The sequence below is a fragment of the Elephantulus edwardii genome, unplaced genomic scaffold (genome assembly GCF_000299155.1).
Source record: "Elephantulus edwardii isolate Elephantulus edwardi_28Jun2011 unplaced genomic scaffold, EleEdw1.0 scaffold00089, whole genome shotgun sequence".
Classification (NCBI taxonomy): domain Eukaryota; kingdom Metazoa; phylum Chordata; class Mammalia; order Macroscelidea; family Macroscelididae; genus Elephantulus; species Elephantulus edwardii.
This window is the reverse complement of record NW_006399839.1, coordinates 12,852,843-12,876,798: the sequence shown is the minus strand read 5'-3', so window position 1 is coordinate 12,876,798 and position 23,956 is coordinate 12,852,843. Positions and strand designations below refer to the sequence as shown.

At 51.4% G+C, this 23,956-nt stretch overlaps 3 protein-coding genes across 7 annotated transcripts in view; 1 reads left to right on the top strand and 2 right to left on the bottom strand.

Annotated features, from left to right (window-relative positions):
* EWSR1 (EWS RNA-binding protein 1) overlaps nt 1–626 on the bottom strand; it is a 29,932-nt gene extending 29,306 nt beyond the window's left edge. For 3 of the 5 annotated variants that reach the window (XM_006890479.1, XM_006890480.1, XM_006890482.1), the window contains exon 1: nt 571–626. In XM_006890479.1, the coding sequence (XP_006890541.1) occupies nt 571–583 (13 nt within the window). In that variant the 5' untranslated portion in view covers nt 584–626. The remainder of the gene's footprint in view (nt 1–570) is intronic. The other 2 variants (XM_006890478.1, XM_006890481.1) reach the window with 2 other exon arrangements.
* A 2,373-nt stretch (nt 627–2,999) lies between these two features.
* RHBDD3 (rhomboid domain containing 3) lies at nt 3,000–6,879 on the top strand. Its single transcript, XM_006903682.1, is given in 5 exon segments — nt 3,000–3,147; nt 4,850–5,233; nt 6,031–6,193; nt 6,294–6,560; nt 6,645–6,879. Coding segments are annotated over 5 exon segments (1,197 nt in total).
* Nucleotides 6,880–8,487: 1,608 nt separating this feature from the next.
* EMID1 (EMI domain containing 1) overlaps nt 8,488–23,956 on the bottom strand; it is a 52,451-nt gene continuing 36,982 nt past the window's right edge. The window contains exons 14-16 of the mRNA XM_006890526.1: nt 19,165–19,209; nt 11,621–11,711; nt 8,488–8,615 (exon numbers count right to left, since the gene is read on the bottom strand). Of these exons, the coding sequence (XP_006890588.1) occupies nt 8,488–8,615; nt 11,621–11,711; nt 19,165–19,209 (264 nt within the window). The remainder of the gene's footprint in view (nt 8,616–11,620; nt 11,712–19,164; nt 19,210–23,956) is intronic.

Below are 23,956 nucleotides of genomic sequence, written 5' to 3'. Positions count from 1 at the left end.
GCTCGCAAACCTGCGAAGCCTTTTTTGTTTGCAGGCTTCATCCCCCGCCCCCCCCGCCCCCAAGGCGTCTCCGCGAAAAGAGTCGCCCTTCGGGCAAGCAAGGGAAATGAAATGATAACGGCAACACGCTCTCGGCTGCGTCACTCACGGCCCGGGTCGCCCGCCTCCCGCCCAGGAATTCGGGGTGCTGGGATCGAGGCCCGGTCGGGCCCCCTCCCCCACACCGGCCCTGGAGGCTGCAGGCCCCGCCCACGTGGCGGGAGGCCCGAAGCGCGGGGCCCCGACCGCCGCCACACAATGGAGGCCTCGGCGGGGGCCGCGCGGCCCCGCAGCCGCGCGCTACCGCGAACCCCCTGCGCTCCGGGGGGGCCCGAAGGTTCCAGAACCGGCCCGCCCGATTGGGGGAGGGGAAAGGAACGGGAGCGCTGGAGCCCGTCCGGCCGCGGAGGGTTCATCAAAACCCCTCTCGGCAACTCCACTCAGTAGACCTGGTCACCCCCAGGAGCAAACGCCCCCTCCATCTGGGCGTCCCAGCCGTCGCCAGCACGAACACGGTTCCACTACACTCACCCGTGGACGCCATTTTCTCGCCTTCCTCCTCGTTCTCTCAACGTCCGTCTCCCTCTCGCTTTTCCTCTAGGCCAGCACTGCGCAGGCGCAAAGCGCGCAACTTCGGGCGCTACCATTGGGCCAGCCCACGGGGGCGGGCCGAGGAGGGGTGAACCATCGCTTTTCCGTTGTTCGCTTCTGCAACTCTTGTCTCAATCCTCTATAAAGAGCGATGATCGCAATGACGCGCGGGGTTGAATATCACTAGAAATGTCAGGGGTGCCGGCGAGCGGGTCTCGGTATCAAATTAAGCGACTCTCCGCACTATGCCAGATTGTTAGTAATGGTTTCGTCCGCTGGCTCTAGGGACCGTCTCAGAAGAGTCTACCCTGGAGGGAAACGGAGGCCGGAGGGAGGGCTGGGGGAAGGGACCCGGGGCCTAAAACAACTGCTGACTAATCAGCAAGTGGCGGGGGAGGGGGCGTCCCGGTGGCCGGCCGGGGTCACTGCCTGTGTGTGTGCGGATTAAGCTGGGGTGCCTGGGCCTCTGTAGGGAGTTAGAAGCCCGACTGCCAACTGGGGCCCCGATCGGCCTTCCGGGGGTAGGGGGCCGCGCTCCGCAGTGAGTACCCCGGACGCGTGGCCAAGGCGGCGGGGGAGGGGTCTGTGGCCAGTCGGCTGGGTGAGAGCCCCCCCTCCTCCCGAACGCCACGCCCGGCTCCGAGAACCACCCCCCAGTAACGGTTGACGTTGAGAAGGTCCCTTAATCACCCTTCATCCTTTTTACAGTAAGGGAAACTGAGGCTCAAGGAAGTTCAGTATTTTGCCCAAAGTTACGAAGCAGAGTCGAACCCAGACCCGGGGTCCTTCTTTTTACCACCACCCAGAAGAATCTTCCCTGACTTGTCTTCCCACTCTGTGCTGACTTCCCAGTAAGGTAGTTAGAACCTGATCATGGACAGCTCTTTTGTGTAAATGAAGAAACTGAGGCACAGAGGGGTCACGTGGTATTTTGGGGTGTCCATGAGCAAGTTCTTCACTCTCCCTTGGAACAGGGTAGTGCAGAATAATAGGCTTCCTTGGGGGTCTTCCTAGAAAGGACCAGCTCTGTAGGGAGGGCACAGATGTCTTTCAGTAGCACAGATGATTCTCCAGCAGTGTGCTAGGAATATTCTGCATAACTTGGAGATGTACAAGAGGCCCCTCCGAGAACTAAAAATATCTGCCCTGGAAAATGCTTATAAGATAGGGTAAAATATATAGTGAGAAAGAGTAAGGGTCATTTGAGCTGGGCTTCGCAGGTTGAATAGGAGTGTTTGCCTGTTAGAGAAATGGAGGAAATAACAGTGCAGGTAAAGGGCCTTCCATAGTTTTCTTACTGGTAACTCGCAGCGGGGGTTGCTGATGAATATGCCCTTGACAAGGGTGAAGCAACCTTCTTATCTCTTTGAGGTCCTACTTTCTACCCTATAGGGGGCCGGACTCCCATCCTAGACAGCAGGCTTAATGGGAGAGGAGACAACTCAACAAGGATGAGAAAGCCCTCCTTGTGGGCATGAATGGCCACGTTTGAGAGCAAAGGCTCAGATCAGCGAGTCTGGGACAGGAAGTCTGGCTGGCCCGCTGGTGTCTACTTCCACCTTCCACAATTAACAGGACCAGGTGTTTGTAGGGGCATACCTTTTTCTCATCACCTGGTGAAGAAAGCAATTTCTTAATCCCCATTTTACAGATGAGGAAGGAGAAGCTCAGAGGTTGGGAAACTTGCCCAGGGACACCCAGCCGAAGGAGGCCGAAGAGAGCCTGAAACCTCCCGGGAAAGTGGGCTGGGTAAGAGAGGCTGGCCTGGGACCCAGAGAGGAGGAGGGTGGCTCCTGTCCAATGTTACTTTGTATCTGCGCAGGGGATGAGCACTCCCTGTTGTCCCTCCCACATCCCCGCCCCTCCACCAATCTGCTCCTTTATTGGTTGTCGGGCTTTGCAGTCTTCCTTGCAGGCCCTGTCCCCCACGGTCAAGGGCATCCTTGAGCCTCCAGGTTGGGCCAGATGGCCTTGGGCCACATGGCCTAAATGTGGGCCCCGTGGAGGGGAGGAGGGAGGAAAGTGGCGAGCCAGCTACGGAGCTGGCCTAAGGGAATGGGGGGCAGAGATGGCACTGCGTTTGCTATGGGGCTTGGCACCCCTCTTTTTGGGGGCCCAACGCCTCAGTTCATCTCTCATGCCAAGGCCCCTGGGCTCTCAGAGCTTTGTGGGCCTGGCCCCGTGATTTAGGGTCCAAAGTGCCATAACCAAGCTGCTTGGTTTACCGCTTTGGCCTCAGCTTGCACTTCTATGCAATGAGGTCATTCATTAGTTAGGTGAGTGAGAGGGAGTCAGTGAGATAAAGAGCTTGATAGTAACCTCTGCTGTTTTCTTTTATCCCAGGGTACAGCGCCAGGACTGCTCTCACCATGCATGCCCAGGGCCGCCCTGGCCCACTGCCCCCAGCCCTGCCTCTCATGTCCTCCACTCTGATGCTTCTGATGAGTGGTCTCTGGCTGATGGGGGCCGGCCCCAGCCTGACCCTGGCCCCAGAGCTGCTACTGGAACCTTGGCAGGGTGAGGGCCACGTGGGCCTTACAGAGGTGGGCAGTGGGACCAGACCAGTCAAGTCACTTGCCCTCTCTGGGCCTCAATTTCCTCACTTGCCAAGCTGGAGTTATAGTAACAGCTCGTCTTTTATTGAGGGCATGTCAATAGAGCTGCCCAAACAGGCCCGAGTGACTATATAACACAAAACCCCATTTGATAAGTCCTTCTCCATCCATTCATTCTGTCCACTGGCGAATATTCATCAAGCACTTCCTATGTACACTGTACACACATCGCTCCTGGCTCCTGATGTATACACATGGTTCTCAGTGCTGAGGATTTGACAATGAACAGAGCAGGGGCCTTGTTTGCATGACACTGGCAATCTGCAAGGGGGAGATGTGTGAACAAATGAATGCCTAGGAGGTCAGGAGCTGATACATGCAAGTGAAGCAGAGTGGGGATGGTGTGATAGGGTGGTTCTGGAAGGCCTTTGTGAGAGAGTGATACAAGGCAGAGCCATGCAGGGATTAACAACACCTGCCAGCCTTCAGAGGGAGAGAATTCCAGGTGGGCAAACAGCAGAGCAAACTGGGAGCACTTCTGTCTTTGCGATAACTGCGTAAGACCAGGGTTGATAGGAGTGCCGGGCGGGTGTGTAGACTCTTGAGGACTTTGAGGGCATTTAAGGCTGTTGGAAGGGCTTTGAGAGGGCAGTGATGTGGGCCCCTCTGAGCGAGGAATAGACTGAAAGGGGAGTCAGAGGTGGACGCCAGCAGCCCAGTGAGGGAAAGATGCTGGTGTGAGATCTTTGCCACAGATGTATTTAGAGGATGAGGCTGACAGGGTTGACACCTCACTCAGATGTTGGATGTGAGGGCAAAGGGGAGGTGTTTGAGGCCAGAGCAACTGCAGGATGGGGGGCGCTTGTGGGGGGGCAGTTTTGGAAGAATATAGAAGGTTTGGTTGCAGGCAAGTGAAATCTGAGAGGCCCCTTTGGACACAGGTGTTAGGTGGCTGTTGGGTGTGAGATGGCACAGATCTGGTTTGCACCTGGTCACACTGGTGACTTTTAACACATGGCGGGGGTGAGAGAGGCAGCTATTTAACTTGAAAGAGGAGCAGAGACATGGGTGGTGGCTGCATGAGATAAGGTCATGGTGTGCTTGGGGAGGTCACAGAAGTCCCTGGAGAGAGTGGCCACAAGGGGAGGAGACCCAGATCCCTGGTGAAGCCTTGGATGGGAGCGTGCCAGGCAAGAAGGGAGGGCAGAGGGCTAGAGGATGGGAGCTCATGGGTGGGAATTCTTTTCTGGCAGCCTCCCTTTCATCATGAAGTAACTGGGGGCCTCATCTGAGCCCCTGCTTTCCAACAATCACAACAGCTAGAGCTGGCATCTGAGAGGACCAAGTGATGCTCAGAGAGGTTAAGTGACATGTCCCAGGTCACACAGCCAGGGAGGTGGAGCCCAGAGTTAAAGTCTTATCAGAGGGAAGTCATCCCAGAGGGAAGTCTTATCAGAGCCCTGGGAAGGATCAGGTTCTGTCATTATCATAGTGCTTGCTGTTCCTGTGGTTCCTCCTGGAAACACAGCAGGTGGGTGGCCCTCGGTGAAGGTGACCATGGCCCTCCTCTGATTGATTGGGCAGAATCTCTCTCCAGGAGGGAGGCTCTTTGGGTGGCCCTGTTGGTGGGTAAACCCCACATCCTGGCCCTTTCTCTTCTCCAGCGCACAGGCTGTTAACCCATGCCCTGGGCCACGTGACCCTGCCCAGCCTGCTCCTGAGCCTGCTGCTCCTGGGCACACTGGGCTGGCAGCAGGAGCAGCAGCTGGGCACCCTGCGGTTCTTGCATGTGTCGGCCCTGCTCACCGTGGCCGCTGGGCTGCTGGCTGTGCTGCTGGCGGGCCTCGGGGTGCCCGGTGTGGCCGGCGGCTGCGGATACATGCCCATCCACCTGGGCATGCTGGCAAGGCTGAGCCAATACCCTGGACGGCCCTGAGGGGCACTGCCACAGTGGCTGTTGCCATGGCTGCTCTTGTGCCTGACCCCGCTGCTGAGCTCCGAGCCCCCCTTCCTTCAGCTTCTCTGCGGCCTTCTGGCCGGCCTGGCCTGTATCCTTTACCTGGGGCCTAGGGACTGTGGGAAGTGTGGGTTCCAGGGGGACCTAGGGAGGGAATGGCACAAGGAGCAGTCAGACCCAAGCAATGCACACACACATTCCAGAAGCATCTGTAAGTCCTCTGGGCTGGGGCTGGGGTGTGCAGGGCCAGGGAGGAGGGGCTGTTTACCATTTAGCGAGTTCTGTGGGGAGCCTGGGAGTGTTCGGGCTGCCTAAGGAGGTACTACCCCAGATATGATCCAAGAAGGCTTCCTAGAAGGGGTGGTGACCAAGGTTACCTAGAGGAGGTGAGTGGTGGAATGAAGAGAAAAAGGAGAGTGTGGCCAGCAGGGGGCACTGTAAGGCCAAAGGCTGGCATGAGCATGGCAGAATAAGCTCAGGGAGCTAAAACTCCCTGTGGCTTGCCATGGCTTTTGCTCTGAGGATGATTAATGTCTGTTGGAGAAGATGATGCAACCAGACCCTGAGGTCCTTCCTATTTTAAATGAGACTCTTGAGCTCCACCAGCTGCCCAGGCCTGTCTGAATCCTGGGGATGGAGCTGGCCTGCCTGGGCACGGAGAGGGGCTTTGGGGACAACTGAAGTCAGAGTGGCTGGAGGTGAGGCTGAGATGAGTCCAAGCTTGGTATCTTGCATACTAGCATCTCTCACTCTTAGGGGAATGGTGGGCAGGTCCCTTTTTAGCTGAGCCCCCGCTAACTGGACTGAGGACCCATACTTGCACAGGTTTACGGCCCTGCACCTCCACCTCGGTTGACCTTGACCAGCCGCCCTGCTCTGGGCAGACAGATGCAGTAGGGGCCTTCCACTGGCTCGAGCTGTCAGAGCGGCGGCTGCAGGCCCTGCAGGAGGGTGCCATGTGCAGGGCTCTGGCAAGGAGCTGGCCACTGAGGCTCCTTCCTGCCCAAGGCAGCTTGGCTGAGCTGCCTGTCACCCATCCTCCTGGTGCGAGGTGAGTCTGCCACAGGCAGGAGGGTGATGTGGAGGATGCTGGCCCTGATGGCAGGAGCTTGGTGGCGGCCGGCAGCCAGATCCCTCCTCCGTCCTTCCAGGGCTCCTGGACCTCCTCACGCGACCTCCGCTAGCCTCTGGCCCTACAGTGATGTAGCAGTCCCGCTTCTGCCCAATCTGGGGACTGTGCAGCCCACCTGGGAGGGCTTTTCAGAGGCCAGGCCTAGCTTCCCCCTGGACCCCCAACTGTGGATGTCGCTGGATGAGCAGATGCTGCAGGCGGGGCTCCAGGCTTCCCTCCTGGAGGGGACAGCCCAGGGGCCTGAGAATCCACTGTGGCTGTCTAAGTCCTCAGTCTCCTCTTTGAGGTAAAGGGTGGGCCAGGCTGGGGCCTCATCTGGGGAGGGGGTCAGGGCAGCTCTGACACTCCCTCTCTGTTGCCTCTACCCCAGGCTGCAGCAGCTGGAACGCATGGGTTTCCCCACAGAGCAGGCAGTGGTGGCGCTGGCAGCCACAGGCCGCGTGGAAGGGGCCGTGTCACTGCTGGTTGGCGGGCAGGTGGGGGCTGAGGCCCTGGTCACAGAGGGGAAGGGCCAGCCTTCCCACCCCGAGGGCCACAGCCCCCCTCGCTCAGGCAGAGGGCAGGGAAGATCTGCCTGTGACACAAGACCTGACCCTGCACGCTGACCCTGACCCCTGCTCTTGTGGACCACCACATCCTGACACTTGAGAAGAATAAAAACCAGATTTTTTAAAAACTTGGATCTCCTTGGGGGTTCTCTGTATTGGCATTAGAATGAATGAATGTAGAGAGCCACCCAAACAACTCCTGCACCTGCCTGGGCAGTGCCGCCCTCCCCTCAGTGCTGGCCTCTGTGGCCTGGACTCTTTGCCAATGGGCATGAATTCCTCCATCACTTGTTTGCCAGCTACCTTCTACCTCCAGGAAGCCTTCCTGGATTCTGCAACAATGTCTTCTCTTGACTGAGCAGGGCTGACTCAGCCGTGTCCGTGGGCCTGGTCCAGAGTGGGCTCGGTGGCAGGAAGTGAGGGGTAGGGTGTGGTGGTGGAGGGGCTCCTTCAGGCAGGGCTGTGGGGCATAGATATCAGAGAACTTGAGTTTACTGAGGTTGGGTTTAGAGGGAGCCCAGAAAGCTGGCTTCAAGGGAGTGGCTGCATTAGGGGCTGCACATCTTGCTGTGCGTCTATGTTGGGGGAGGGGAATGTCTGTACCTCATGTGAGAACCCAGGAGGAGGTGCAGGGAACAGAGAAGGTCTGTCTCCTGTGGGAAGGGAGGTGGCTGGAAGCAGGCTAGAAATCTCTTGATTCTTCAAAGGGCACTAATAGTCCCATTTGACAGAGAAGGAAACTGAGGCTGAGAGTCAAAGCTTTGTCACACTCAGTTGAGAAGCTGTCCTGAAGTTTGTGGCAGCTCCTTGCTCCCTGGCTGGCTTCACCTGAAAAACAGGCCCCTCAATAAGCCAAGTTCCAAAGCCAATGACACCTGGTGACCTCTCTCTACTCACTTGCTCCCCCCTTGTCTCCAGCCCCCTCTGGTGGAGAGTGAAGGCCACGGAGACACTGGCAGGAGCAGGAACCCATCTAAACACACACTGAGACCAGGCTAAGGGGTGAGCAAAAGGCTGGGGGGCCTTTATTGGCCAGGACACATCTCCCATTTGTCACAAGTGTTTATGGGAGCAGGTGGCCTGTCCCTCTCCCATGTCCTCACACCACTGGGATGCTTAAGAAGGGCTGGGAGCAGGCAGGGGTGCAGAAGGGAGGCAAGGAGGTCCCAACCCTCCAGTTAAAGGCCAAGGACAGCCTTACTTCGGGGTTGGGAGCCCAGCACCAGAAAAAAGGGACAAGAGGGGTGCAGATGGGCTTCTGAGGCTTGGCTGGAGGGGAGGAGGAGTACAACCATGCCCTTCTCCCATTAATCCTTTTTTGAATGCTGAGGGCTGGAGTCCCTGACCCCCTTGGGGCCTGCAGGCTTGGATGCCAGGATGCTGATGAGAAGACAGGAAACTTTGTCCCTGGTACCCTTTCTTTGCAGGCCCATTTTACAGAGGGTAGTTGAGGTCCAGGACCCCAAGGGTGGCTTTGTCTCACACCTGGGTCACTCTTTCCCTCTTCAGCATGTGTCCCTGCTCAGCCACAGAGGGGACTAGGGCAGAGACCTGCCTGCCCTAAAGGCCTCGGTGGCACAAGGGAGGCCCAGGGCATCAATAAATACAAGCAGACGGTTCTTGGAGGGGGCCAGCTCGGCCCTCGCTGAGGGGCCACCACCATCCTCAACCACTCTCGTTTCGGCTCTTGGGGGTCACAATCCGGTAGTTGGCCGTGTGTCCTGCCCTCTTGCCCCGAAGCAGACTGGGGATGCCCGTGCCGGCAGGGCCTGCCCCAGATCCCAGCTCTGGTTCTGCCGGAGGGAAGGAGAGAGGCTGTGTTAGTGGGGGTCCAGGAGGGGTGCCCACCTCCCCTTGGCCCTCTGAGGGGGGTGCGGGACTGGACACCCTCTGCTGCGTGTGTGTCCAGATGGCAGAGCTGTGGGAAAGAAGGTCCACAGGCTGGTTAGTGTCTCGTCCCCCCAGCCCAGCCAGAGCATGCGGGGCCTTGCCTGATTCCTTCTCTTCTTAAGACCCACCATGCTTATGAAATGGTTAGCACTTGGTAAATACTTCATAAAGGCAAAATCTCTTTTTTTTCTGTTATTCATTTTGGGGTAAATGTATACCTTGAATTATCCCCATTTCACAGCTAAGGTAAACTGAGGCCTCACTCTCCCTCTCTCCATGGGCTATGCTGCCTGTGGGGGAAAAGGGCTCAGAAAGGCCTCCTGTACCACTGAACTGTTTTGTGATCTTGAGCAAGTCAGTCTCCTGCCAGGGCCTTGGCATCTTACCTCTTTTAAAAGTAGTGGATGGTTCCAGTCAGTGTCAAAGGGCCTACAGTGACATACACACCAGACTGGAAATAAGCTGGCCCCTGAGAGGGACACTGCGGTTAATGGACATTCTGGCCAGCTAGAAAACTCCTACTCACCCTTCAAAACCCATCATGGGAGCTACCTCCATGGGGAAGCCTTCTGTGACTTCTACTTCATTCTCCCCCAAAGTTAAAGGAACAGTTCATAAAAGAGCTCTTTTTCTAGAGGGAGAAGGATACTTGAGGAAAACCCCAATGTAGACATGGATGAGCCTCCCAATCTATGTTGACAGGAAAAATACTTGGATTCTGGTGGGCACTTCTCACTGAGGCCATGGCCGTGGAATGGCCTATACCGTTGAACAGCCCAAAGCAGCCACCACACAACTCTGGATGGGACTTGAGGCCTTGGGGCAGAAGGGAGTATGTGGTTCCTTTGAAGGCCTCAACTTAGCGGGGCCCAGGAGGAGGATACCAAAGACCCAGCCTCTAAAGTTAGCCAGGGCCAAGTGAATACTCCCTTATGAGGTCTTGGACAATCACAGTATCTTTTAACCATAACCTGAAATATACAGGTCATTGTCCCTCACCAAACCTTTGTAGTCTGGGATCTGGGGAACCAAGGGATGGAATGCGGTTGTCACAGTAACTCCTGGATGATTCTGGTGAGGGTGTCGCTGTGGCTTTGTCACCACCGGTCTTTCACAGTTTTACCCATTGTGAGCTGTCCACTAGATAACTGTTTTGATTGGATCAAATTCTGGCTCCTCTGCTTCCAAAATCTGGCTCCTCGCTTCCCTAGAGTCTCGGTCTATACCTGGCCTGAAGGAGGCATCTAGTAAACCTTTGCTAACAAAGCCAGGAGAGCCACTGCTTTCCAACTGGGAAAGGATCCTGGCCTTCGTGCTGCACTCTCCGTGGCCCTGAGAGTCCTGTCAGCTCTCTGATCCTCCGCTTCTTCACCAGCAATAGGAGCATCGTTGAGCCCACCCGACAAGCTTACAAGCTTGGAGATGCTCAGTGCACATTCTCCATGACAACTGTCACCATTGTCAATTAAGAACTCAGTGTGAGCCCGCCTGGGTCTTTAGAGAGTACCTGCTATAACCTGGGACCTGTTCTCCCGTTCTAATATCTCATTCCTAGCTGGTTCAGGGGCCAGTCTCTCAGATCCTGCCTATGGAGAGTGGATGGGACCTTAACGGCTGCCTGGTGCCACTGTGTGGCAGCAGATCCAGGGTCACACGGGCTGGGTCCCTGCTAGCTCCTGCTCCAGTCCCCCTCAAAGACAAGGGTGCCACAAGGTGCCAAGAGCCTTGATCCCACCCATGTGAGAAAGGTGGTCAGGGGGATGGTACAGATGCTTCTGGAATTGAGAGGAGCCAGGTGGTGTGTGAGAGGAGGTTGGCCTCCTCCCTCAGGGGCCCCTCACATCTTTGCCTAGTACACTGCTAGGGTCCTCCATGAATTGTCCAAGAAGGCTTTTCCACCATCCAGCCAGGAGTGCAACCTCACCCGATTATCCTTTAGCACTCCTGTACCTCGGAGCCACCTTGGCTATAGATATCACCATTCCCAAGACAGGCAGCTCCCCAAGGTGGGGACCCAGTGACTATCTGGGCCGTAGGTCTACCTAGACCTGGAACTCAGTAGACATTTCTTATAGTGCGCTGAATGAAGGAGGCTTGGCTGTAGCCTGGCCTCTTCTTCCTGCTTCAGGCCTTGGTTTCCCCAGCTGTAAAATGGGCTCAAGGTTGGCCATGAGGTCCAAGGCCTCTATGCTCTGATACAGGGTGGGACAGGCTGAGATAGGATGACTGGGGGAGGTGGGTGAAGGGGGCTGTCTCCTTCCAGCTCCAATTTAGGGGGAGAGGCCTCCAGAGGCTCCTGTGATCTCATCTCTCAACCACCCAGGAGTGCTGCTGGCCCTGAATCTGGCCTTCCATCCAGGCCTCAACCTTCTCAGTCTGGACCATATCACCTTCTCTCTTACCTCCAGCTCTCAGCAAACTCACGGAACATTACCTTTCGGCTTCCTCAGGCCCCCAGGCCTTGATCACGTTCTTGTTCTTTGTGCCTCTCTCCTCTCTCCCAGTTAATGATGACTAGCATCTCCTCACATTGCTGGTATTCTTTCAGGCATCACTGCCTCCAGGAAGCCCTCCCGGAGCTGCTTAGCTTACCTGTCCAGCCTGGGTCTGTGCTGCTGCTGACAGTACTCAGGCCACCATACTATTTCTCGCTTTTGATGGTAAGGCTTTCTCTCTGTCTCTGTCACAAACCCCACAAGGGGAGGGTTGTTTCTGTGTCACCTGCTGGGGCCTGGCCAGCAAGGGGCCTGCTACACAGTCACTCAAGGACTCATTACTGGTGCCTTCACTGGATGGAAGGACTGAAGGATGAGTGTCCACTGGCCAGAGCTGAGCACGGCGCGGTACCTTCCGAGTTCCCAGGCCCTTCCTGGAAGGGGCTGCCCCTGCCTGCCCGCCCTGCCGTTACCTGGCCAGATGATGGCTTCCAGGAGGGTGACCCGTCTGGCCAGGAGCTCCAGCTGAGCCTGCTGCTGCAGGAAGCTCTGTAAGCTAGGAGCCTGATGGGAGATCGAGAAGAGCAGACGGTACGCGTCCAGCCTCCGAGGGCTGGGAGAACCAGAGGGGAGGACGAAGGGCAGGGGTGCCAGCTCTCAACTGGACAAAAGTCACCATTGAGATCTCGGGGATAGAGCTTGCCTGGCTCCTCAAAGGTGGAGGACTGCTGGGTGAAGGCCAGGGTGAGGGTCTGGCTCTCATGATCCTTACAGTGAGCCCCGGGTGGTTTAGGAGGACCAGAGAGGAAACTGAAGTGGGAGACCTGGTGCTAGGAGGCCCTATTTCAGGGGAAGGATTCACATACTGGTGACTGGTCTATTTTCACAGTCCTCTGGGGCCTGCACTTTTTGATTCCCTGACCCATCAGCCTGTCTCAGTTTCTCTAGTTCTGAGGCCTCTCTGGATCCATGACCCATAATCCTCCTGTGTAGGCTTGCTTGGGCTCTGCCCTTATTACCCACAATCCCCTGCTGGTCTGGAGTTGGGCTTCCTGGGCCACAAATTCTCCCAGACTTGAAATCTCTTCCTCTGGGTCCCCCCCACAGGCCTGGAAAGCACATTACCCACAGTGCCTGGAGGCCCTGGGTCTGACCACAGGGGTGGGGGCCTGGGTCTCGAGGGCCTCCTTTAGCTGTGGAGGAGGGGACCAGCCATTGAGGGAGGGGAGTCCTCTTGCCTGGAGCAGACACCTGCTCCAGCTCACGACTGGGCCCAGGCCAGCTCCACCCCAGGAGGGCTCAGGGAAAGGCTGGCAGGCAGGGGCTGGGCTGTCTGTCCGTCTGTCTGTCTCTACTCACCATAGAGCCCAATCATTGTTTCCAAGATTAAAACCCTCTCAGCTAAAATCTTCAAAGCCTCGCGTAGCTGGTGCAACCCCTCCCCCTGCAGAGGAAAGAGACAGATGCAGCCGTGAAGGGGACAGGGGAGGGGGACCCTGCACAAAACCAGCTGGTGGCTCATGCCCCACCCAGGACATGCACCTGCAGCCCCACACCACCTGCCACAGCCCAGGGCCCCAGACAGCTGGGACGAGACCAGGAAAGGACAGATGACCAGGCAGGTGAAGCAGGTCCTGATGGATCATAGCTGGCTGCCCTCTCCCTACACCACCAGACTACCTGTCCCCTTATCTGCTGGATGCACGATTCTTGCCTCATCTGCAGGTCACCTGTATTCTTATTTACCTAGCATTCTTTAACCTCACTCTTCCTTAATAATTGTTATTGTTGTGTACTACTGAGTGGGATCTGACCCATAGCTGACCCTCTGGGGGGGGGTTTTCAGAGACAGTTAATGACACAGGAGGAGATTGTCCATCCTTCTCCAGTAGAACAGATGGTAGATTCGAACTGTGTGCTTTCAGGATGGCAGTGCAGCTTCTACCCTCTAGGCCACCAGTGCTCCTTTCCTTAATCACTTGCTGTTGTTGTTGTTGTTAGGTGCTGTTGAGTATTGAACAAAAGATCTGAGACCTGTTCTATCTAGTGACATCCTCACACTTCCTGACACACAAAAGCCCATTGCAGTCACCACATTAATCAACCTGGTTGAGGGTCTTCTAATCCTTCGCCGACCCTCCACACTTCCCAGCATCATGTCCTCCTCCAAGGAATAGCTCCTCCTAGCATCGTGCCCAAAGTATGTGAGGCAAAGCCTCATCATTCTTGCCTCCAAAGAGCTCTTTGGCTGTACCCTCTCCAAGACATATTTGTTTGTTCTTTTGGTCGTCCATGGGATGGATGCTCAGTGTTCTTCTCTAGCACCACAGCTCATTACCAAAAAGAACCCAACCTGCTGCTGTCAAGTTGATTCTGACGTCTGTGCAGAAGGAAAGGGGCTACAGTCTTGCCAATGCTTCACTCCTTCCTAATCCAAAATAAAGATAACTCCAGGATGGCAAATAGACCCGTTTCAGATCTGACAGCAGTAGTTTAAGTCTTCTTAGTATCCTATGGTCACTGTTGTTAGGTGCTGTTGAGTCTGTTTCAACTCATAGTGACTTAATGTACAAGTGAACAAAATCCTGTCCAGTCCTGCAACATCCTTACAATCATTGTCATGCTGGGGCCCATTACTGAAACCACTGAATCATTCCATTTCATTGAGGGTCTTCATCTCCCCCCCAAACCTCTACTTTTCCACCATGATGTCCTTCTCCATGGATTGCTCCCTCTTGATAACATGCTCAAAATATGTGAGATGAAATCTTACCATCTTTGCTTCTAAGGAGCACTCTGTCTGCACTTTTCCCAAGATGTGGTGGTTTGGTTTTTTTTAATTATACTAGTTTATTTACAAAATTCATATATATTGTTTTCCAGGACAGATTCTACCAATTTCCCTCACCCCTCGATCGAATTGTACAACTCCATGATTAATACCCCCTCCCCATTAAAACAACGATGAGATAGCATCTCACCCCAGTCAAAATAGCAAAATTTAACAGAACATCAAGCAACAAATGCTGGCGAGGTTGTGGAGAAACTGGAACCCTGATTCACTGTTGGTGGGAGTGTAAAATGGTGCAACCCCTGTGGAAAGCAGTATGGCGCTTTCTCAAAAAGTTGCAAATAGAGATACCATTTGACCCAGCAATTCCACTACTGGGAATATACCCTGAAGAGACCATAGCTGACATCCAAGCAGATATATGCACACCCATGTTTATTGCAGTTTTGTTCACAATAGCAAGGAGTTGGAAACAACCTAAGTGCCCATCAACAAACGAATGGCTAGAGAAGCTGTGGTATATTCGCACAATGGAATACTATGCTGCATTAAAAAAAAAGGAACTCATGCAGTATTATTCAAAATGGTTGACTCTGGAGAACATTATGCTGAGTGAAATATCCCAGTCACAAAAGGACAAATATTACATGATGCCACTGTTGTAGAATGGGACTGTCCTTGGGGTTGGGGAGAGACTGAGTAAGATGGGTTCAATAATGTATACTGCACTGAAACAGAGGAGGGAGAAAACTGTTTAAAAGAGATATATAACTAGGTATTTCTGTCATCACAGGAGTCTAGAGCAAGGGCTACATGGTGGAGGGGACCTGGGGGAGGGTTTGTAAAACAATGAAAGAATCTTTTCTTTTACTTTTCCATAATTTTTGACTCAAGTACTTATAACTTGTTAGTCAAATTTGTGTCTTCTAGGTTGCAACACCCCCATGATACATCTTCAAGGATATGAAGATGTATGGCCAAGCACAATCAATAAGAGTGCATCTAAATTCCAAAATCAATCTCCATAATAGTCTATGTGTTTCCTACTGCCAAAGGGGCCCTTTAGAGTAGTGAGAGAAGATCTTCACCCTGAAACCCACAGCGTCCCTTTTCAGCAGGAAGTAGCTAAGAGAATACGCCATCCCCTTTTCCTTATGAATCACGGTGAAGTCTCTCTCAGGGAGGAGTGATAGGGAATGGCAAAGGACACACGGATTAATCAGAACTGACTTTGACAAGCACTGTGGCAATAGGACAATTAAAACAGACATTCGGATGGCGGGGAAGAAGAACAAACTGGGGAGGAGGGTGGAGAGAATGGTACGGCAATGAAGGAGTGAAAGCCCAGAATCCCTGTGAATGTTCATTGATACTAATAAAATTTAATAATAAATTAAAAAAAATACCCCCTCCCCCTGCACATCCTCATCCCTCTGCTTCCACCCCCCTTGGTCCTTATACTCATTCTACAATATTGGTTTTATACAATATTTGTCCTTGTGGGACTGAGTTAGTTCACTCAGCATAATGCGCTCCAGTCCCTTCCAAGTTAGGCAATAATTTACAGACTCATTGCTCCTGCGTGCTGAGTAGTATTCCATTGTGTGAATGTACCATAATTTCTCAATTCATTCATTTGTGTTTGGACATCTGGGCTGTTTCCATGTTCTTATGATGAACGCTGGTGTACAAGTCTCCGTTTGTGCCTCAGTTCTCATTTTCTCAGGGTATATTCCAAGTAGTGAAATACCTGGGCCGTATGGAATTTCTATGTTCAGCTTTTTGAGGAAGTGCCAAACTGTCTTTCAGAATGGTTGTACCATTTTACAATCCCACCAACAATGAATAAGAGTTCTTTTCTCTCCACATCCTCTCCAACATTTATTACTTGCTACTGTGTTAAACTTTGCTACTGTTACTGGCGAGAGATGGTACCTCATTGTGCCAAGACATGTTTTGAATAGACTGAACAAAAGGAGCTCTGGTGGCAGAGCCCATAGGGAGTTGCATTGTGTTAGCCCCAAAGTGGGGTCTCTCTGATGGTTCGAATCCACCAGATGCTCTGTAGTAGAAAGATGGGCAATTTTCTCCATGAGATTTACAACCTCTGACAATCTGCTGGAGGGTCAGTTAGGAATAAATTCTAACTCGACAACAAAGAGTTTGAACTTTTTTTTTTTAAAAGTAATGATTAATAGTCACACTGGTGATGCTCGTACTATTATAATCCAACCTATTAAAGTAGTTGTGTCCCAAAAACATATGAAGCCCTGAGAGGTTGTTCCATATGACTGAAGAAGTCCAGTCACTGGGACCTTGTGGAGATTTTTCAGATCCAGCTGTCCTGCCATGTCATGTCAACTGGGATACCTTCAGGTTATCAGCTGACCACTGGTCACCATGGGCTGCATGCTGGGGTAAAAAATGGATGACCTTCAAAAGTGACATTAATCCACTGCTGGGATGGATGGTGAGACAAGCTGACGAGAGCCTGCTGATGAGATGCGATAATATGACGCCGGCTCCTCCTCCAGTGACACCTAGGGAGTATCTAACTGGATCCTCATCAAAAGGGGGGACAATGATGGGAGAATCCAGACTATGGGGCAATCCCAAGAAGATCACATCAAGAAAAGGAAGAAAGGATGGAGGGCCTGGCTGGGATGAAAAGAGATTCGAGACGAGATAACGAAGCCGATGCGTGGATCTTGGCTTACGAAGAACCAGCTCTGATGGCCTAGTGGGTAAGGAGTTGTGCTGGCAATCCAAAGGCAAGAGGTTCGAATACACTAACTGCGCCTCAGAAGAGAGATGAGCAATTTCTTTCTGTGTGATTTGCAGCCACTGAAAACCCACTGGAGAGTCAGCTATGAGTTAGATTCCACAGCACACGCTTGCATATATGGTGGCTTCTTCTCTAAATATCCTTTGCTGAACTAATGCACCTTTCAGATCTCAATCCTGGTCTCTGCCTCCTCCAGCAGGACTTTCCTGATGTCCAGGTAGGGTGAGAGTTTTCTTCTGGCTCTTCAAAGGTGACGGAGTGTCCTGTCCATAGCTGGGCTACCCCTGGCTGTCTTCCCTCAATTATGATCACTCAGGGTGAGGACTGTGTTCGTTCAGTGATTTGCTGAGTGGAGTTAGGCCCCAATTTTTCTGTTCAGATGAGAGGTGTAAGCTTTGGTTCAGCCCAGTCATTCGAGGGCAGGGCATGCAGTGCACTCTATGACCACCAGGTGTCACTGCAGAACCGCCTCGGGGTTCCCAAATGGCAACTCTTTATGGGAAGAAACAGCTCCCATCTTTCTCTTGATAAGCATCTGGTGGATTTGAACCTCTGATCTTTTGGTTAACAAACTGGCACAAATACATGCTATGCCACCAGAGCTCCTTGCAGCAAGGCCACTAACTCTGAAAGCTAAACAAAGATGGGGTTGGTAGGTGGAAGGTGTATGTATAGGAGCCATCAGCCCTGTCCCACACCATCTGCCTCCAATAAAGTTAGTTTCTCAGGCCCCAAAAGCCTCATGCACGCTCCAGCCTGGCAGCCCCCCTCCAAGACAGGCAGTAAGCAGGCAGCGGGCAGGCAGAAGTGCAGGTGGGTTCATGGGAGGCAGGTAGATGGGAAGGGAGTGGGTCTGCTACGTCTCAGCTTCTATGTCCCTGACAGCTCAGGGCCTACTGTCCCCTCTCACTCACTATTCTCATCTTAAGAGGTTCTGGAGGCACAGGGTGGGGAGGAGAGCAGGAGGGTGCAGGTGCTGAGGGGCTGAGAGGCTTGCCAGAGGGGTAGCAGGTTCGTAAGAGTCATGGGGAGACAGAGGTGAGGAGCTCGTGCAGGGTGGGGAGCTCCCACGGCTGTATCCATCACTGACCCCACAATAAATGAGCAGAGAAGGCAGGACAGGCTTCAGGGGCCTCTCACATCCTCACTAACTAGGACCTCCCAGGAAGTGGGGTATCCCAGCCAGATTGCACAGAGGGAGGGGGTGGGAGCGGAAGAACTGAGGCAAAGTGTCCCCCTTTAACAGAGATTCCTAGTTGTCTCTCCTTTAGGGATGTCTGCTTTTCAAGCACCAGCCATTTCCTAAATCTTCCCTGATGTCCAGGTCCCTGCTAATGGGAAAGTTCCTGTTACCCCTCCTTATGTGTCTCTTAAGTAAGTATAGGTTTCTAGGGCCCATGGTGCATTTACTGCAACCCTCTTCCATGATGGTGATGGTTTCTAGGACCCCACATAAATCATGAGACTCTTGGGGTTACAGTTTCTAGGCGGCCCTCAGCCTTCCTCCAAATCTCCGGTGTATGTGACAGTTTCTAGGCCTCCCGTCCCATTCTTCTTAGGCTTCCTTTGTGTATGGTAGTGTCGCTTCCCCACCCACCTTTCATGGTTTTTCTGTGTGTGACAATTTCTAGAGCTCCCTTCCCATTCTCCTTAGTGTTCCTCTGTGTATGGTGGTGTCTAGTGCTCCCACCAATTTTCCATGGTTCTCCTCTGTGTGTGACAGTTTCTAGGCCTCCTTTCCCATTCTTCTTAGCCTTCCTCTGTGTATGGTGGTGTCTAACTCCTCCACCCATCTTCCATGGTTCTCCCATGTGTGACAGTTTCTAGGTCTCCCTTCCCATTTTAGATGTGTCTCCCATGTAGGTGATGGTATCTAAGATCTCATTTAATTCTTGAGTGTAAATTGGGAGAGGGGGTGTCTAGGTATCCTGACCTCATTATCATGCACAAGTATGTACAATTTCTAGGCGTCTCTTCCCAAACTTTATGGGCTTCCTGTATATGGTGGTATTGAGGTGCCCTTGTCTCTTTTACCACTGGGTTCCTATGGTGCCTTGTCTCTTTCTGTGGTGTGGATTTCCATGGAGAGGAACAGACATCAGAAGTCCTTTTTAGGGAGAGAGCTTTGGAGGTAGTGGGACAATCTGGCCAGGAACAGCCTAAAGGTTCCAGTAAGGACAGGCAAAGTCCCCTTGGCCTGTGAAGGCCACAGGGGGGAAGGCAGAGATAGGAACAAAGACAGAGACAGAGAGCATGGATGGGGTTTGCTGATAGGACTGGCCCTGCCCAGCTGGGAGGGGCAGCTGGGGCTGGGATATGCTAAGACTCCTCCCTTGGAGACCAGGTTGCAATGAGGATGTGGATGGGACAGGCCCACCCCCAGGGCCCAGTGGTGACAGGGTGGGAGGGGACAGAGAGGCCAGTGCCAGGCCAGAGCTTACCCGGTGGCTTGTCTCACCAGGGTCTCCTTTGGGGCCAGGTTCTCCCTGAAAGGAGAGACAGAGATAGAAATGTTAAGGGAGGGGAGGAGGATGGAGGTCAGGGCAGAAACAGAAACACAGAAGAGACTGAAGGAGGCAGAGATAGATGGTAACTTGGATTGGACTGTTATTGCTGTGTACATTAGAGTTGCAACCGACCCATAGCTGACATGCTGATAGGTTTTTAGAGGCAGCTGATAGCACGTGGGGGCGGGGAGATTGCTCATCCTTCTCTCGTGGAGTGGCTGGTGACCTTGAACCACGTATTTGGGATTGCAGCACAGCTTCTTACCACTAGGCCACCAGAGGTCCCTTGTATTGGACGGTTGTTAGTTGCCATTGAGTCGAGCACGACTTATAGTGACCCTATGAACAAAAGGTCGGTATGCTGCTCTATCCCATGCCATCTTCACACTTTCTGACACACAAGAACCCATTGCAGCAGTCACTGTATCAATTCACCTGGTTAAGGGTCTTTCTCGCCTTCGCTGATCCTCCACCCTTCCCAACATCATGTCCTTCTCCAAGGAATAGCCCCTCCTAGCAACATTTCCAAAGTATGTGAGATGAAGCCTCATCATTCTTGCCTCCAAAGAGCACTCCAGCTGCACCCTCTCCAAGATATATCTGTTTGTCCTCTTGGCTGTCCACAGGCTGTTCAGTACTCTTCTCCAACATGAGAGCTCAAAGACGTTAATTCTTTTCCCGTCATCCTTATTCACTGTCCAGGTCTCAGATGTATAGCTGGTAATGAGAAAGACTATGGCCTGAATCAGATGTATGTTAGTCCTCAAACTGACATCATTACTCCTCAATAATTTGGAAAGGTCCCTAACTGCACACTTTCCCAGTGCAATGTGTCTCCTTATTTCCTGACTGCTCATACCAAGGGTGTTAATTGTGGATCCCAGCAAGATGAAGCTGTTGACAGTTACAATCTCCTCTCCATCCATCATGATGCTGCTTATTGGTCCAGTGAATCTTCGTTTTCTTGACATTGAGATCCAGTTCATACCGAAGGATGTATTCCTTGATCTTCTGCAACAAGTGCTTCAAGTCCTCCTCACTTTCCGCAAGCAAGATTGTGTCATCTGTGTAACATAGATTATTGATGAGTCTCCCTCCAATACTGATGCTGCACTCCTTGTATCGGACTAGCACTAAGTAGAATGTAAAACATCAATTATAAAAATGGAAAGTAATAGAAAGTGATGCAGAGTAGTGAGGAAACTGAAGGTATTCATTGCATCGGAAAGTTGGACCATGACTATGGATGACAGAAGGATCGACACCTTTGAGCTGTGGTGTTGCAGAAGAATACTGCATATCCCACTGACTAGCAAAAGAACAAATATGTCCTGGAGATAGTTGAATCTGAGTGCTCTTTGGAGGCAAAGATTGTGAAGGGTTTTCTCACATATCTTGGGCATACTGTTAGAAGGGGCCAGTCCTAGGAAAAGGACATCATGCTTAGAAAGATAGAGGGTCAGTGAAAGAGAGGAAGACCCTCAATGAGATGGATTGACACAGTGACTGCAGCAATGGGTTTAAGTGTGTCAGATGATGAGGACGGCTCAGGATAAGGCCAAGGTAAGATCCACTGTTCATAGGGTCGCTATGAGTTGCTGTCGACTCAGTGGCATATGACTATATTTTGATGTTTTATTTCCATGCATGGTACGTCCAGTCCCCTCAGCCTGGCATAGAGAACACAAGCAGAAAGCTAGTCTGGTCTAGACTACCAAGAAAACAGGAAGTTGAGGGGGAAACAGTAGAATGCCACAAGCACGAGTGAACTCTGCATAATCTTTGGAGCGTCCTTGAACTGGACAAGGCTCCCAGGAGACCAGAGGGATAAAACCAACTGGAAAGGTGATAGAACTAGATGTGGATGTCAGCAGTTGCCCACTTCCGAGGAGAGAGAGTTTGGAGTTTTAATCTCACCTGAGCTCTGGTGGCCTAGTGGTGAGAAGCTGTGCTGCAATCGCAAAGGCACATGGTTTGAATCCACCAGCTGCTCCCTGAGAGAGGGATGGACAATCTCCTCTCGTGTGATGTACTGTCTCTGAAAACTCGGTGGAGGGTCAGCTATGGGTTGGTTCCAATTTGATAGTATGTAACAACAACAGCAACAATCTCTCCTAGTTTAAAGGGGTTTTTAATACTCAAAGTTTTCCAATAAAATTTCCAGCAGTCCATAAAGTCTATATCCTAGGATGAAGAGATTTTTTCCTAGAATTGACATCAAAATCAAAATGCACATTTCTTTTTTTTTAATTTTTTATTATTTTTTTGTGTGAGTGTACCATCAGATCAGATCTGACTGGTACAGGAGGAGACTGCCCTTCCTTCCCCCGCAGAGCATCTGGTGGATTCGAACCTTGAGCCTCTGAGATTGTAGTTGCAGCTCCTTGCCACTAGGCCACCAGAGCTCCCCTCAAAATGCACATTTCTTACTAAAGGCTAACACCCAGTCTCCAAAAGAGCAAGATGATTTACAAAACTCTTTAACATTAAGACGATTATGAGAGTAGAAGGAGTGACATCCACTTCCTAAACAACATGCCTCTGGAAACTCTATGAACTTTGATAAATGTTAATGGTTGTAGAGGGGCTTCAGGCTTTTGTTCACAGGGTTACTATGAGTCGTGCTCAACTCGAAGGCAATCAATAACAACAATATGACAGTATTTGCATTACATGCTAATGGCTTAAATACTGAGATAAATACTGTCGATGCTAAGACAGAACTCAATGTTCTTTTTTTTTTAGTATCATGGGCTTGGTGAGAGAAATGAGGCTGGAGACAGAATGATAGAGTTCTGCACATTCAAATTCAAACGCAGGCTATACACATGGATCTCACCTGATGGCATGCATAGGAATCAAATAGATTACATTTGTGGAAAGACTCGGTGGAGAAGCTCAAAATCAGGAGTGAAAACCAGGCTGGGTGCTGATTGTGGCACAGACCACCAACTAGTCATATGCAAGTTCAAGCTGAAGTTGAGGAAAATTAAATCAAGTCCACGGGAACCAAAATTAGATTTTAAGTCTATCCCACTTGAATTTCAAAACCATCTCAAGAACAGGTTTGAGTCCTTGAGCACCAATGAGCATAGGCCAAATGAGCTCTGGGAGGATATAAAGAAAATCATGAAAAGAAAAAAAAAGAAAAGAATGAAGAAAACCATGAAAAATGCAAAAGATGAAAAGAATGCAAAGGCTGAAAAAGAAGAAAAGACCAAGATGGATGTCAGATAAGACTCTGAATATTGTGTTAGAGTGCCGAGAAGCCAAAGTTAAAGGAAGAAACCAAGAAATCAAAGAGCTAAACAGAAAATTTCAAAAGGCAGCCTGGGACGACAAAGCAAGATACTATAATGAAATGTGCAGAGAGCTGGAGTCACAAAATCAAAAGGGCCAAACTCACTCAGTGTTTCTTAAGCTGAAGGAGCCGAAAAACAAATTCAAGTCACGGGTGGCAATACTTAAAGATACTTTGGGTAGAATGTTAAATGATCCAGGAAGTATCAAGAAAAGATGGAAGGAATACACAGAGTCACTATATCAGAAGGAATTGGCTGACACAGAAGGATTTCAAGAAATCACATTTGAGCAAGAGCCTATGGTGATGAAGGAGGAAGTTCAAATTGCTCTGAAGGAACTGGCAAAAAACCAGGCTCCAGGAGTTGACGACATACCAACTGACATATTTCAACAGACAGACAATGCCCTGGATGTGCTCACTAAGTTGTGCCAAGAAATCTGGAGAACAGCCAGCTGGCCCACTGACTGGAAAAGATCGATATTTGTTCCCATTCCAAAGAAAGGTGACCCAACAGAGTGCGGAAATTATCAAACAATACCATTAATATCACATGCAAGCAAGATTCTGCTGAAAATTATCCAAAAATGTTTGGAACAATATGTCAACAGAAAATTGCCAGATGTACAGGCTGGATTTAGAAGAGGTTGCGGTACTAGGGATATTATAGCTAATGTTAGATGGATCTTGGCGGAAAGCAGAGAATACCAGAAGAATGTCTATCTGTGCTTCATTGACTATGCAAAGGCTTTTGACTGTGTGGATCACAGTAAGCTGTGGTTGACTCTGAGAAGACTAGGAATCCCAGAACATTTGATTGTGATAATTTGAAACCTATACTTGGACCAAGAGGCAGTCGTCAGAAAAGAGCAAGGAGACACTACACGGTTCAAAATCAAGAACGGGGTCTGTCAAGGATGTATTCAGTCTTCATACCTTTTCAATCTGTATGCAGAACAGATCATCTGAGATGCTAGGCTGTACAAAGAGGAATGTGGCATCAGGATTGGTGGAAGAGTCATCAACAACCTGTGTTATGCAGATGACACAACCCTGCTTGCTGAAACTGAGGAGGACCTGAAGCACTTGCTGCAGAAGGTCGACTGCAGCCTTCTATATGGATTGAAGCTCAACATCAAGAAAACAAAGATTCTTACCACTGGACCAATTGGCAGCATCAGTATGGATGGTGAAGAGATTGAGATAGTTAATGTTTTAGTTTGCTTGGCTCCACAATCAACACTCTTGGTAACAGCAGCCAGAAAATCAAGAGACGAATTGCATTGGGAAAGTCGGCTGTGAGTGACCTCTCAAGAGTACTGAAGAGCAACGATATCAGGCTGGAGACTAAGGTGCGCCTGATCAGGGCTATAGTCTATGCAATTACATGCTATGCATCAGAGAGTTGGACAGTGAATAGGGTTG